The following is a 14,693-nucleotide window of genomic DNA, read 5'->3' as shown; positions in this document are numbered from 1 at the left end:
GGCGGAGACAAATGGGCAAAATGTTTCTTTTTTCCTGATGCCCCTGTTACCTAGCAGTAAATAGGTACCTGAGGGTTAGACAGTTGCTACGGACTGTTTCCTGTGGGTGTATAACAAAAAGGAAGCCTGATCGAGGACCGGGTCGTGGGGACGCTAAGCCCCGAAATCATCTCAAAATAACCTCAAGATAACCTCCTCAAAGCTCCAGTGTCGTTGTATCAGTAGGCTTACTTTATTTAAAGTCTTCCTAGTCTTCATTTTTTCTCCCTCCTGCCTTGTAGCTCCCTCTGGTTGTCAGGTTGTTTAGGATAACTGATCGATCTTTTTCCATTTGTTGTTTGTTGACGTTTTATCTGACATCTGCTATCACTGTTGTTTTTATTATGTGCCTTATTGTTGACGTTTTATCTGACATCTGCTATCACTGTTGCTTTTATTATGTGCCTTATTGCCTCTGACCTCTTGGCTACTTCTGCACAGGTCCTTGGTGGCTCTTGACCCCATAGTTCCGTCACATCCTCCGCTTCTTGTGATCTTTCTGCTGTTTCTCTAGTTGCATCCTTTGCATGTTTACCTTCCTCTGCTACTTCCTTAACCCTTTCCTTAAGGTCGTTGATACTCGCTTCTCTGATTTGGTTCTCTAATTTAAATTTATCTCCTTCAGCCCTACATTTACGCATCTATATGTACTCACCTCGACGTACTCAGCCTAGATGCACTCACCCTTAGTGTATTAATCTAGGTGTATTTATCAAGACCTACTCACCTAGACGTGCTCACCCTACATGCACTCACCTAAATGTGCTTCCTGGGTTGAGTATCAATTCCACAGTCCCGCCGGACAACCTATTAATCTTTGCATGTAATGATTCTACCATCTAATTGTTCTTGTCTTTAAATTAGAAGTGTGTAGTTAGTCAATTTTAAATGTCATGTTATATTTACCTCCCTCATTTATTTCCAAATCTTACTTCAAAGAAGTTTTCCCTGTCATCTCTGTGACATGTCTCTTGTTCATTTCACTGTCATGTCGATGTGAAGTTTCTTTAACATTAATTCTTAGACTACTTCATTAATCTCCTTAAAATCTTACATATCGTTGTCGTGACTCTCCTGCTCCTTCTTCGATCCATTGTAGTAAGGTTAATTCCCCCCCCCCCCTCTCCAGCATTTTCCCATAACAGATACTGTTTTGTTCAGCAGCGATTCCTTGTGCATATGTCAGGATATTTTATAGTTTTTGTGTGTGTGTGTTTCAAATAGCCAGTGATGCATGCTCAAGACTGGCTATTACAACGGTTGTAAGTATCTCCTCCAGGCGGTTCTTTTGCATAAGTTCCTATTCTATTCAATTATATTTCTATTCTAGGCTAATCTAGCATTCCTTTCAACACTTATCTGCCTCCTTCCGCAATTTGCATTGCCACAGAATATTCAAAGACTAATACGGAGTGGCCACTGGTCCCAATGTTGTTGTTGTTAAAGATTCGCTACCCGAAACAAAAAGTTCCAAGTAGCACGGGCTATGGTGAGCCCGTATTGGTCCCAATCGTGTTTGCTTCCTAACATGTGACTCTGGTCCTTTTATCAGCTTCCTTCCTCCTCTCCTCTCCTCTTCCCGTCTTGCGTACCATGTTTTCTAGTCTGCTTGGTTATGATAATAATTACAGTTTCCCACAATCTGTCATTTTGCTCTTAGACTGGTGATTGCTTCTTCCGCTTGGGCTGGACGGTAGAGAGACGGTCTCGCTTCATGCAGGTCGGCGTTCAATCCCCGACCGTACAAGTGGTTGGGCACCATTCCTTCCGCCCGTCCCATCTCAGATCCTTATCCTGACCCCTTCCCAGTGCTATATAGCCATAATGACTTGGCGCTCTTTCCCTTGATAATTCCATAGTCCAGATGCTATTTATGGAAGCCCTGTGTTCCTCTACACCACCATCACTACCAATTTCTCTAATAAAATAAACAAATTTCCCATGACATTCTGAGTAGTTGTATGCTTCCTAGAGAGCAACTTTAATGAGGCACTGGTGCCAAGATGACCTTTAATGGGGCACTGGTGCCAAGATGACCTTTAATGGGGCACTGGTGCCAAGATGACCTTTAATGGGGCACTGGTGCCAAGATGACCTTTAATGGGGCACTGGTGCCAAGATGACCTTTAATGGGGCACTGGTGCCAAGATGACCTTTAATGGGGCACTGGTGCCAAGATGACCTTTAATGGGGCACTGGTGCCAAGATGACCTTTAATGGGGCACTGGTGCCAAGATGACCTTTAATGGGGCACTGGTGCCAAGATGACCTTTAATGGGGCACTGGTGCCAAGATGACCTTTAATGGGGCACTGGTGCCAAGATGACCTTTAATGGGGCACTGGTGCCAAGATGACCTTTAATGGGGCACTGGTGCCAAGATGACCTTTAATGGGGCACTGGTGCCAAGATGACCTTTAATGGGGCACTGGTGCCAAGATGACCTTTAATGGGGCACTGGTGCCAAGATGACCTTTAATGAGGCACTGGTGCCAAGATGACCTTTAATGGGGCACTGGTGCCAAGATGACCTTTAATGGGGCACTGGTGCCAAGATGACCTTTAATGAGGCACTGGTGCCAAGATGACCTTTAATGGGGCACTGGTGCCAAGATGACCTTTAATGGGGCACTGGTGCCAAGATGACCTTTAATGGGGCACTGGTGCCAAGATGACCTTTAATGGGGCACTGGTGCCAAGATGACCTTTAATGGGGCACTGGTGCCAAGATGACCTTTAATGGGGCACTGGTGCCAAGATGACCTTTAATGGGGCACTGGTGCCAAGATGACCTTTAATGAGGCACTGGTGCCAAGATGACCTTTAATGGGGCACTGGTGCCAAGATGACCTTTAATGGGGCACTGGTGCCAAGATGACCTTTAATGGGGCACTGGTGCCAAGATGACCTTTAATGAGGCACTGGTGCCAAGATGACCTTTAATGGGGCACTGGTGCCAAGATGACCTTTAATGGGGCACTGGTGCCAAGATGACCTTTAATGAGGCACTGGTGCCAAGATGACCTTTAATGGGGCACTGGTGCCAAGATGACCTTTAATGGGGCACTGGTGCCAAGATGACCTTTAATGAGGGACTGGTGCCAAGATGACCTTTAATGGGGCACTGGTGCCAAGATGACCTTTAATGGGGCACTGGTGTCAAGATGACCTTTAATGGGGCACTGGTGCCAAGATGACCTTTAATGAGGCACTGGTGCCAAGATGACCTTTAATGAGGCACTGGTGCCAAGATGACCTTTAATGGGGCACTGGTGCCAAGATGACCTTTAATGGGGCACTGGTGCCAAGATGACCTTTAATGGGGCACTGGTGCCAAGATGACCTTTAATGAGGCACTGGTGCCAAGATGACCTTTAATGAGGCACTGGTTCCAAGGTGACCATCATTGGAGCACTGATTAAGAGATGACCTTCAATCGGGCATTGGCTTCAAAATGACCTTCACTGGCCCAGAAAATTCTTCCTGAAACTACCCGATTGGTTCATAAACTTTCCACCGGATTGGCTGCCCTCACCTCCCTCATAATATGTGAAGGATCTCAGCTATTTCTGTCCCGTCTCTGTCTGTCGTCTCTCGCCTCTCTCCCGTCACCTCTGGAAGCTTGTAAATCATGATGGACTTTTGCCTCTTCGTTTCCTGTATGTTGCATTTCATTGTTGACCAGACCACACACTAGAAGTTGAAGGGACGACGACGTTTCGATCCGTCTTGGACCATTCTCAAGTCGATCTCGACTCGACCATTCTCAATCGACTTGAGAATGGACGGACCGAAACGTCGTCGTCCCTTCAACTTCTAGTATGTGGTCTGGTCAACATACTTCAGCCACGTTATTGTGACTCATCGCTTGCATTTCATTACCTGATTTCATTACGATCCCAGTCTTGATCTCCCTTTAGTTCCTTGCGCGTGTTTGCGGTCTCTTCTTACTCTCTCTCCCCCGGTGTCGGATATGTTGCTAGTTCCTCTACTATATTTAATTCTTTATTCAGTGTTCTCTTATGTCTCTTTAACTGACTTGCTTCATTTGGTCACTCTATTCCCTCTGTTGCTCCTATTTTGTTATGTTACGTCCATCCTGTCTTCATTAAATTGTTCTATCTCTATGTTTGTGTTGTGGAGCATCCTTACAATCGTTCCCTTGTGGAGCATCCTTACAATCGTTCCCTTGTGGAGCATCCTTACAATCGTTCCCTTGTGGAGCATCCTTACAATCGTTCCCTTGTGGAGCATCCTTACAATCGTTCCCTTGTGGAGCATCCTTACAATCGTTCCCTTGTGGAGCATCCTTACAATCGTTCCCTTGTGGAGCATCCTTACTATCGTGATGTGCTTGCGGGGGTTGAGCTTTGGCTATTTGGTCCCGCCTCCTTAGCTCTTTGGCTTTCGTGACTTATGAAGTCACGAAGTTCCTTCTCTCCAGATGTGTTAATAGGTTTTTTCTTACGATCTTCTCCATCATCTTGCATGTGTGTGTGCGTGTGTGTGTGTGTGTGTGTGTGTGTGTGTGTGTGTGTGTGTGTGTGTGTGTGTGTGTGTGTGTGTGTGTGTGTGAGCGTGCGCCCATCATTCTTACATTTTTGCTCTTAACTTTCTGCAGGAAACAGGACCTAACTGGGATATATTTACATTAAGCCGTGTGCCTCTGACGCCTCCACGCCTGACTGCATCTGCTTTCAGAGTCTCTTGTAAATTACTAACACAGTTAATTATTTACAGTGATGTAATAAAGAGTAAAGGGTTTTAATAAGTGCTATTTTCTGCTGTTAGTCATTAAAAGTGTTTTAGTAATTATACTTTTCTTTGCTTGTTAAGGAACACTGGGAATAGTAGTGTTTTGGGGGACATTAAAGCAGGGCTTTGTAATTTATGTGTAATATAATTACATGTGTTGATTATAAATTTAATCTGTATCTCTCTCTTTCTCTCTCTCTTTCTCTCTCTCTCTCTCTCTCTCTCTCTCTCTCTCTCTCTCTCTCTCTCTCTCTCTCTCGCTCATTACGGCACGTCTGGGCATCCTGTCTCTACCTTGTTAAATCTGGCACTCGCTGTCCTTTCGCCTGTTATTTCTTATTTTATTTTAACACGCGTTTGCTCCGTCTCTGAGACTCTGTCTTCCACATGGCTCTCACTCACTGACTCTCTTTGCACGCTCTGATTCTCTCGTTACACCTTCTGGCACTCTGACACTTTCTGGCTATCTCTGGATGTCTGATGATACTATCTGGCTCCTTCATGACTTTGGTATTTTCTGGCTCTCTCGTGACACTCACTCTCTGGTTCTCTCATGACTCTCCGCCACATTCTGGCTCTTATGACACTGACACTATCTGGCTCTCTCGTGAATATCACGACAAAATCTCATAACATTTTATGGCACTATCTGGCTTCCTCACGACACTCTCTGGCTCTTCCACGACTCTGGCACTCTGGGGCTCTCTCACGCCTCCCCGGCACACTCTTCCCCCCCTCCCTCTGCTCCAGGCCCGGAAAATAGTGACGCGGACGCCGTTCATGGTGAGGAGAGAACACGTCACCATCATGGCGGGTCACGACGAGGCGGCTGACCTGTGGCTGGCGGCGAACTTCCTTACTGGTGAGTGGCCGTGTGTGAGTGTGTTCTGTTAGTGGCGCTTGCGGGGGTGGAGCTTCGGCTCTTTGGTCCCGCCTCTCAACGGGTAATCATCTGGTGTACAGGTTCCTGAGCCTACCTGGTTCCTGTCTTTCTCGCGTCGTCACAGGTAGGCTGTTCCCCTTCACTGTGTACTGTCCCTTTGGTCTCCTATCTCCTAGTCCCATTTCCATAACTTTACATTTGCTCGTGTTGAATTCCAGTAGCCATTTCTCTGACCATCTCTGCAACCTGTTCAGGTCCTCTTGGAGGATCGTGCAATCCTCATCTGTCACAACTCTTCTCATCAACTTTGCGTCATCCGCAAACATCGACAGGTAGGACTCTACGCCTGTAAACATGTCATGTGTGTGTGTGTGTGTGTGTGTGTGTGTGTGTGTGTGTGTGTGTGTGTGTGTGTGTGTGTGTGTGTACTCACCAAATTGTGCTTGCGGGGGGTTGAGCTCTGGCTCTTTGGTCCCGCCTCTCAACCGTCAATCAACAGGTGTACAGGTTCCTGAGCCTATTGGGCTCTATCATATCTACACTTAAAACTGTGTATGGAGTCAGCCTCCACCACATCACTTCCTAATGCATTTCATTTGTCAACCACTCTGACACTAAAAAAGTTCTTTCCAATATCTCAGTGGCTCATTTGGGCATTCAGTTTACTCCTGTGCCCCTTGTGTTAAATAGCCTGTCTTTATCTACCCTATCAATTTCCTTGAGAATCTTGACTGTGGTGATCATGTCCCCCTAACTCTTCTGTCTTCCAGCGAAGTGAGGTTTAATTCCCGTAGTCTCTCCTCGTAGCTCATACCTCTCAGCTCGGGCACTAGTCTGGTGGTAAACCTTTGAACCTTTTCCAGGTTTACTCTTATCCTTGACTAGATATGGACTCCATGCTGGGGCTGCATACTCCAGGATTGGCCTGACATATGTGGTATACAAAGTTCTGAATGTTTCCCTTCACAAGTTCTGAATGTCGTTCTTATGTTGGCCAGCCTGGCATATCCTGCGGATGTTATCCTTTTGATATGGGCTGCAGGGGACAGGTCTGGCGTGATGTCAACCCCCAAGTCTTTTTCTCTCTCTGACTCATGAAGAATTTCATCTCCCAGATGATACTTAGTATCTGGCCTCCTGCTCTCTACGCCTATCTTCATTACATTACATTTGCTAGGGTTAAACTCTAACAACCATTTGTTCGACCATTCCGTCAGCTTGTCTAGGTCTTCTTGAAGCCTCAAGCAGTCCTCCTCTGTCTTAATCCTTCTCATAATTTTGGCATCGTCAGCAAACATTGAGAGAAATGAATCTATACCCTCCGGGAGATCATTTACATATATCAGAAACAAGATAGGACCGAGTATAGAGCCCCGTGGGACTCCACTGGTGACTTCACGCCAATCCGAGGTCTCACCCCTCACCGTAACTCTCTGCTTCCTATTGCTTAGGTAGTCCCTTATCCACTGGAGCACCTTACCAGCTACATCTGCCTGTCTCTCCAGATTATGTACCAGCCTCTTATGCGGTACTGTGTCAAAGGCTTTCCGACAATCCTAGAAAATGCAGTCAACCCAGCCTTCTCTTTCTTGCTTACTCTTTGTCACCTGGTCGTAGAGTTCCATTAAGCCAGTCAGGCAAGATTTACCTTCCCTGAATTCATGTTGGCGATTTGTCACGAAGTCCCTTCTCTCCAGATGTGTTACTAGGTTTTTCACGATCTTCTCCATCACCTTGCATGGTATACAAGTCAAGGACACTGACCTGTAGTTCAGTGCCTCTTGCCTGTCGCCCTTTTTGTATATTGGAACCACATTCGCCGTCTTCCATATTTCTGGTAGGTCTCCCGTGTCCAGTGACCTACTATACACTATGGAGAGTGGCCAGCAAAGTACCTCTGCATACTCTTTCAGTACCCACGGTGAGATCCCGTCTGGACCAACAGCCTTTCTAACATTCAGATCCAGCAGGTGTTGACATCCTCACTCGTAATTTCGAACCCTTCCAAGGCCGCCTGGTTTACTTCCCTTCTCCTAGCACAGTGACCTCACCTTGTTCTATTGTGAAGACCTCCTGGAACCTCTTGTTGAGTTCTTCACACACCTCTTTGTCATTCTCTGTATACCTGTCCTCGTCTGTTCTAAGTTTCCTTTCCTGTTCTTTTACTGTTGTTTTCCTCCTGATGTGACTGTGGAGTAGCTTTGGTTCGGTCTTGGTTTTGTTTGCTATATCATTTTCATAATTTTTCTCTGCTTCTCTTCTCACCCTGACGTACTCATTCATGTGTGTGTGTGTGTGTGTGTGTGTGTGTGTGTACTCACCTAGTTGTGTTTGCGGGGGTTGAGCTCTGGCTCTTTGGTCCCGCCTCTCAACCGTCAATCAACAGGTGTACAGATTCCTGAGCCTATCGGGCTATGTCATATCTACACTTGAAACTGTGTATGGAGTCAGCCTCCACCACATCACCCCCTAATGCATTCCATTTGTCAACCACTCTGACACTAAAAAAGTTCTTTCTAATATCTCTGTGGCTCATTTGGGCACTCAGTTTCCACCTGTGTCCCCTAGTACGTGTGCCCCTTGTGTTAAATAGACTGTCTTTATCTACCCTATCAATCCCCTTCAGAATCTTGAATGTGGTGATCATGTCCCCCCTAACTCTTCTGTCTTAGAGCGAAGTGAGGTTTAATTCCCGTAGTCTCTCCTCGTAGCTCATACCTCTCAGCTCGGGTACTAGTCTGGTGGCAAACCTTTGAACCTTTTCCAGTTTAGTCTTATCCTTGACTAGATATGGACTCCATGCTGGGGCTGCATACTCCAGGATTGGCCTGACATATGTGGTATACAAAGTTCTGAATGATTCTTTACACAAGTTTCTGAATGCCGTTCGTATGTTGGCCAGCCTGGCATATGCCGCTGATGTTATCCGCTTGATATGTGCTGCAGGAGACAGGTCTGGCGTGATATCAACCCCCAAGTCTTTTTCCTTCTCTGACTCCTGAAGAATTTCCTCTCCCAGATGATACCTTGTATCTGGCCTCCTGCTCCCTACACCTATCTTCATTACATTACATTTGGTTGGGTTAAACTCTAACAACCATTTGTTCGACCATTCCTTCAGCTTGTCTTGGTCTTCTTGAAGCCTCAAACAGTCCTCTTCTGTTTTAATCCTTCTCATAATTTTAGCATCGTCCGCAAACATTGAGAGAAATGAATCGATACCCTCCGGGAGATCATTTACATATATCAGAAACAAGATAGGACCGAGTACAGAGCCCTGTGGGACTCCACTGGTGACTTCACGCCAATCGGAGGTCTCACCCCTCACCGTAACTCTCTGCTTCCTATTGCTTAGATACTCCCTTATCCACTGGAGCACCTTACCAGCTACACCTGCCTGTCTCTCCAGCTTATGTACCAGCCTCTTATGCGGTACTGTGTCAAAGGCTTTCCGACAATCCAAGAAAATGCAGTCCGCCCAGCCCTCTCTTTCTTGCTTAATCTGTGTCACCTGATCGTAGAATTCTATCAAGCCTTGTAAGGCAAGATTTACCCTCCCTGAATCCATGTTGGCGATTTGTCACGAAGTCCCTTCTCTCCAGATGTGTTACCAGGTTTTTTCTCACGATCTTCTCCATCACCTTGCATGGTATACAAGTCAAGGACACTGGCCTGTAGTTCAGTGCCTCTTGTCTGTCGCCCTTTTTGTATATTGGGACCACATTCGCCGTCTTCCATATTTCTGGTAGGTCTCCCGTCTCTAGTGACTTACTATACACTATGGAGAGTGGCAAGCAAAGTGCCTCTGCACACTCTTTCAGTACCCATGGTGAGATCCCATCTGGACCAACAGCCTTTCTAACATCCAGATCCAGCAGGTGTCTCTTGACCTCCTCTCTCGTAATTTCGAACTCCTCCAAGGCCGCCTGGTTTACCTCCCTTTCTCCTAACACAGTGACCTCACCCTGTTCTATTGTGAAGACCTCCTGGAACCTCTTGTTGAGTTCCTCACACACCTCTCTGTCATTCTCTGTATACCTGTCCTCGCCTGTTCTAAGTTTCAATACCTGTTCTTTCACTGTTGTTTTCCTTCTGATGTGACTGTGGAGTAGCTTTGGTTCGGTCTTGGCTTTGTTTGCTATATCATTTTCAAAATTTTTCTCTGCTTCTCTTCTCACCCTGACGTACTCATTCCTGGTTCTCTGGTATCTCTCTCTGCTTTCTGGTGTTCTGTTATTCCGGAAGTTCCTCCACGCCTTTTTGTTCAGTTTCTTCGCTTCCATACATGCCCTATTATACCATGGATTCTTCTGTTGCTTCTCGGATTTTTCCCTTTGGGCCGGGATGAACCTGTTTACTGCCTCCTGACACTTTTGGGTAACATAGTCCATCATACCCTGTACAGACTTGTCTCTGAGGTCTGTGTCCCAAGGTATTTCACTTAGGAAACTTCTCATGTGTTCATAATTCCCCTTTCGGTATGCCAGCCTTTTGATTCCTAGTTCTTTTTGGGGGGAGATAAGTCCTAGCTCTACCAGGTACTCAAAATTCAATACACTGTGGTCTCTCATTCCCAAGGGCGCTTCCATCTTAACTTCCCTTATATCCCATTCATTTAGGGTAAATATCAAATCAAGCATTGCTGGTTCATCTTCTCCTCTCATTCTTGTTGGTTCTTTGGTGTGCTGGCTTAGAAAGTTTCTTGTTGCGACGTCCAGCAGCTTAGCTCTCCATGTTTCTGGTCCTCCATGCGGGTCTCTGTTCTTCCAATCTATCTTCCCATGGTTGAAGTCTCCCATAATTAGTAGTCCAGATCCATTCCTGCTAGCAACAGAAGCTGCTCTTTCTATTATGTTAATGGTGGCCATGTTGTTTCTATCATATTCCTGTCTAGGTCTTCTGTCATTTGGTGGTGGATTATATATGACTGCGACTATAATTTTTTTCCCTCCATTTGTTACAGTACCTGCTATGTAGTCACTGAAACCTTCACAGCCCTGAATATCCATCTCCTCAAAATCCCAGCCTTGTCTTACCAGCAGAGCTACACCACCCCCACCTCTTCCTTCCCTCTCTTTCCTCATAACATAATAGTCCTGTGGGAACACTGCATTTGTTATCGTTTTCGTGATCTTTGTTTCTGTGAGGGCTATTATGTCTGGGTTTTCCTCTAGTACCAGTTCTCCAAGCTCATTTGCTTTATTTGTAATTCCATCTATGTTTGTGTACATCGCTTTGAGGCTCACTTTCTTCTGTCCCTTCTCAAATCGCCTCCTTGGTGAGTGTTCTGCTGGTGGGGGAGGCTGTTCCATGGGTGTGAGGACCTGTGAGGTGGATAACAGGGTATGTGTGTGTGTGTGTGTGTGTGTGTGTGTGTGTGTGTGTGTGTGTGTGTGTGTGTGTGTGTGTGTGTGTGTGTGTGTGTGTGTGTGTGTGTGTGTACTCACCTAGTTGTCCTCACCTAGTTGTGTTTGCGGGGGTTGAGCTCTGGCTCTTTGGTCCCGCCTCTCAACCGTCAATCAACAGGTGTACAGATTCCTGAGCCTATCGGGCTCTGTCATATCTACAATTGAAACTGTGTATGGAGTCAGCCTCCACCACATCACCCCATAATGCATTCCATTTGTCAACCACTCTGACACTAAAAAAGTTCTTTCTAATATCTCTGTGGCTCATTTGGGCACTCAGTTTCCACTTGTGTCCCCTTGTGCGTGTTCCCCTTGTGTTAAATAGACTGTCTTTATCTACCCTATCAATTCCCTTCAGAATCTTGAATGTGGTGATCATGTCCCCCCCTAACTCTTCTGTCTTCCAGCGAAGTGAGGTTTAATTCCCGTAGTCTCTCCTCGTAGCTCATACCTCTCAGCTCGGGTACTAGTCTGGTGGCAAACCTTTGAACCTTTTCCAGTTTAGTCTTATCCTTGACTAGATATGGACTCCATGCTGGGGCTGCATACTCCAGGATTGGCCTGACATATGTGGTATACAAAGTTCTGAATGATTCTTTACACAAGTTTCTGAATGCCGTTCGTATGCTGGCCAGCCTGGCATATGCCGCTGATGTTATCCGCTTGATATGTGCTGCAGGAGACAGGTCTGGCGTGATATCAACCCCCAAGTCTTTTTCCTTCTCTGACTCCTGAAGAATTTTCTCTCCCAGATGATACCTTGTATCTGGCCTCCTGCTCCCTACACCTATCTTCATTACATTACATTTGGTTGGGTTAAACTCTAACAACCATTTGTTCGACCATTCCTTCAGCTTGTCTAGGTCTTCTTGAAGCCTCAAACAGTCCTCTTCTGTTTTAATCCTTCTCATAATTTTAGCATCGTCCGCAAACATTGAGAGAAATGAATCGATACCCTCCGGGAGATCATTTACATATATCAGAAACAAGATAGGACCGAGTACAGAGCCCTGTGGGACTCCACTGGTGACTGTGTGTGTGTGTGTGTGTGTGTGTGTGTGTGTGTGTGTGTGTGTGTGTGTGTGTGTGTGTGTGTGTGTGTGTGTGTGTGTGTGTGTGTATGTGTGTGTATGCTCACCTACTCGTGCTTGCATGATCAAGCTGTACGTTTTGGTCCCTGGGTTTCTAGCCGTTGGTTGTCTAATGCAATGACTCCTGACCTATTTCCATATCACATGTAATTTTAATATTATGTACGGCGTTCGCGTCTACGCCCCACTGTTTAAGTGTGTGTCTTATGCTGCTTTTATTTTCGTGTGAGTTTCTGGGAATCGGGCTTTAGTTCCTGGATCCCATCCTTCTTTAGATGCTATCCGTGTGATGCAGTCAAATCCAACACTCCCGTTTATAACCTTGCCTTATTTTAAGGTATGTCGAGTATCATGCATGTCGCAATCACGTCTCCTTTGCCTGTCTTAATTTCAAGTTATGTGAGTGTATAATCTTATTCTCTTATAGTCGCTTATAAGGGGCTTATGTTTGCCTCTCTTATTTCCGGTACCAGATTTGCTGGAACACCTCTTGAGCTTTTCAAGTTTCTATTTGTATTTTATCAGTCAGGGATTCCATGCTGGTGCTGCACACTCTTGTCTGCACTCTGGTAACTATTCCTTATTGTTTTGGAAGATTCCTAGTCCAGGACTCTGACGACTTTCTTTAGGGTTGTCAGCTTTATGTATGGCGCCATTGTTAGTGTGTTCATATGTGCCGCCAGGAATAGTGTTGGCGGGATGTTCACGCCAAGGTTCTTTCCTCTTCAGAAGATATGTGTTGTTCTTCTTTAGGGCTGAACTGTTCCTCTGGTCTGCCCTTCACTGTGTTCTCCTGGTCTCTCCTTCACTGTGTTCCTCTGGTCTCCCCTTCACTGTGTTCTCCTGGTCTCCCCCTTCACTTTGTTCCTCTGGTCTCCCCTTCACTGTGTTCCTCTGGTCTCCCCTTCACTGTGTTCCTCTGGTCTTCCCTTCACTTTGTTCCTCTGGTCTCCCCTTCACTGTGTTCCTCTGGTCTCCCCCTTCACTGTGTTCCTCTGGTCTCCCCTTCACTGTGTTCCTCTGGTCTCCCCTTCACTGTGTTCCTCTGGTCTACCCTTCACTGTGTTCCTCTGGTCTCCCCTTCACTGTGTTCCTCTGGTCTACCCTTCACTGTGTTCCTCTGGTCTCCCCTTCACTGTGTTCCTCTGGTCTACCCGTTACTGTGTTCCTCTGGTCTTCCCTTCACTGTGTTCCTCTGGTCTACCCTTCACTGTGTTCCTCTGGTCTCCCCTTCACTGTGTTCCTCTGGTCTACCCTTCACTGTGTTCCTCTGGTCTCCCCTTCACTGTGTTCCTCTGGTCTACCCTTTACTGTGTTCCTCTGGTCTTCCCTTCACTGTGTTCCTCTGGTCTCCCCCTTCACTGTGTTCCTCTGGTCTCCCCTTCACTGTGTTCCTCTGGTCTCTCCTTCACTGTGTTCCTCTGGTCTCTCCTTCACTGTGTTCCTCTGGTCTCCCCCTTCACTGTGTTCCTCTGGTCTCCCCCTTCACTGTGTTCCTCTGGTCTCCCCCTTCACTGTGTTCCTCTGGTCTCCCCTTCACTGTGTTCCTCTGGTCTCCCCCTTCAGGCTACAGTGTTCGTCTGGCCTTCTCTTACCTGCCTTTAAATTAATTGTTGTGCATTATGGGGGGGGGGGGGGGTAGACTAACTCACTGGACCATCTTCCAGCCAAACCAGAGTCCTGGATCTTGTGGTGATTATGAGTCTATTTGTGTTAGCGACCTGCAGATCCTAGTACCCCTAACAGTCCTTCGCAAGACTTTCTTTAAAATCTTAGGTAATAAACATTGAACTTCAAACGTCGCCAACTTCGTTCAGATTTGCAGCTGTCGTTCCCTACTGAATGATGTTGTTCCCTACTGTATGCTGTTCTGTATTGTTCTGTCACAGAAACCTCGAAGTAACGTCACAGAAACCTCGAAGTAACGTCACAGAATCATCACTTAAACGTCACAGAATCATCACAGAAACCTCGAAGTAACGTCACAGAATCATCACTTAAACGTCACAGAATCATCACAGAAACATCACTTAAACGTCACAGAATCATCAGCGTAACGTCACACAAGCATTACAGTAACGTCACAGAATCATCACAGAATCCTCACTTAAACGTCACAAAATCATCACATTAACGTCACAGAATCATCACAGTAACGTCACAGAATCCTCACTTAAACGTCACAGAATCATCACAGTAACGTCACAGAATCATGACAGTAACGTCACACAAGCATCACAGTAACGTCACAGAATCATCACAGTAACGTCACAGAATCATCACATAAACGTCACAGAATCATCACATAAACGTCACAGAATCATCACAGTAACGTCACAAAATCATCACAGTAACGTTACAGAATCATCACAGTAACGTCACAGAATCATCACAGTAACGTCACAATCATCAGAGTAACGTCACACGAGCATCACAGTAACGTCACACGAGCATCACAGTAACGTCACAGAATCATCACATAAACGTCACAGAATCATCACATAAACGTCACAGAATC

General features: G+C 46.1%; 1 protein-coding gene across 1 annotated transcript in view; it reads left to right on the top strand.

Annotated features, from left to right (window-relative positions):
- The window catches only part of LOC123765384 (uncharacterized), a 473,535-nt gene that overhangs the window by 433,305 nt on the left and 25,537 nt on the right, over positions 1 to 14,693 (top strand). The window contains exon 7 of the mRNA XM_069335483.1: positions 5,544 to 5,655. Within this exon, the coding sequence (XP_069191584.1) occupies positions 5,544 to 5,655 (112 nt within the window). The remainder of the gene's footprint in view (positions 1 to 5,543; positions 5,656 to 14,693) is intronic.

Source organism: Procambarus clarkii, chromosome 33 (assembly GCF_040958095.1).
Source record: "Procambarus clarkii isolate CNS0578487 chromosome 33, FALCON_Pclarkii_2.0, whole genome shotgun sequence".
In the NCBI taxonomy this organism is placed as follows: domain Eukaryota; kingdom Metazoa; phylum Arthropoda; class Malacostraca; order Decapoda; family Cambaridae; genus Procambarus; species Procambarus clarkii.
The sequence above is the reverse complement of the archived record's forward strand: the minus strand, read 5'-3'. Positions and strand labels throughout refer to the sequence as shown.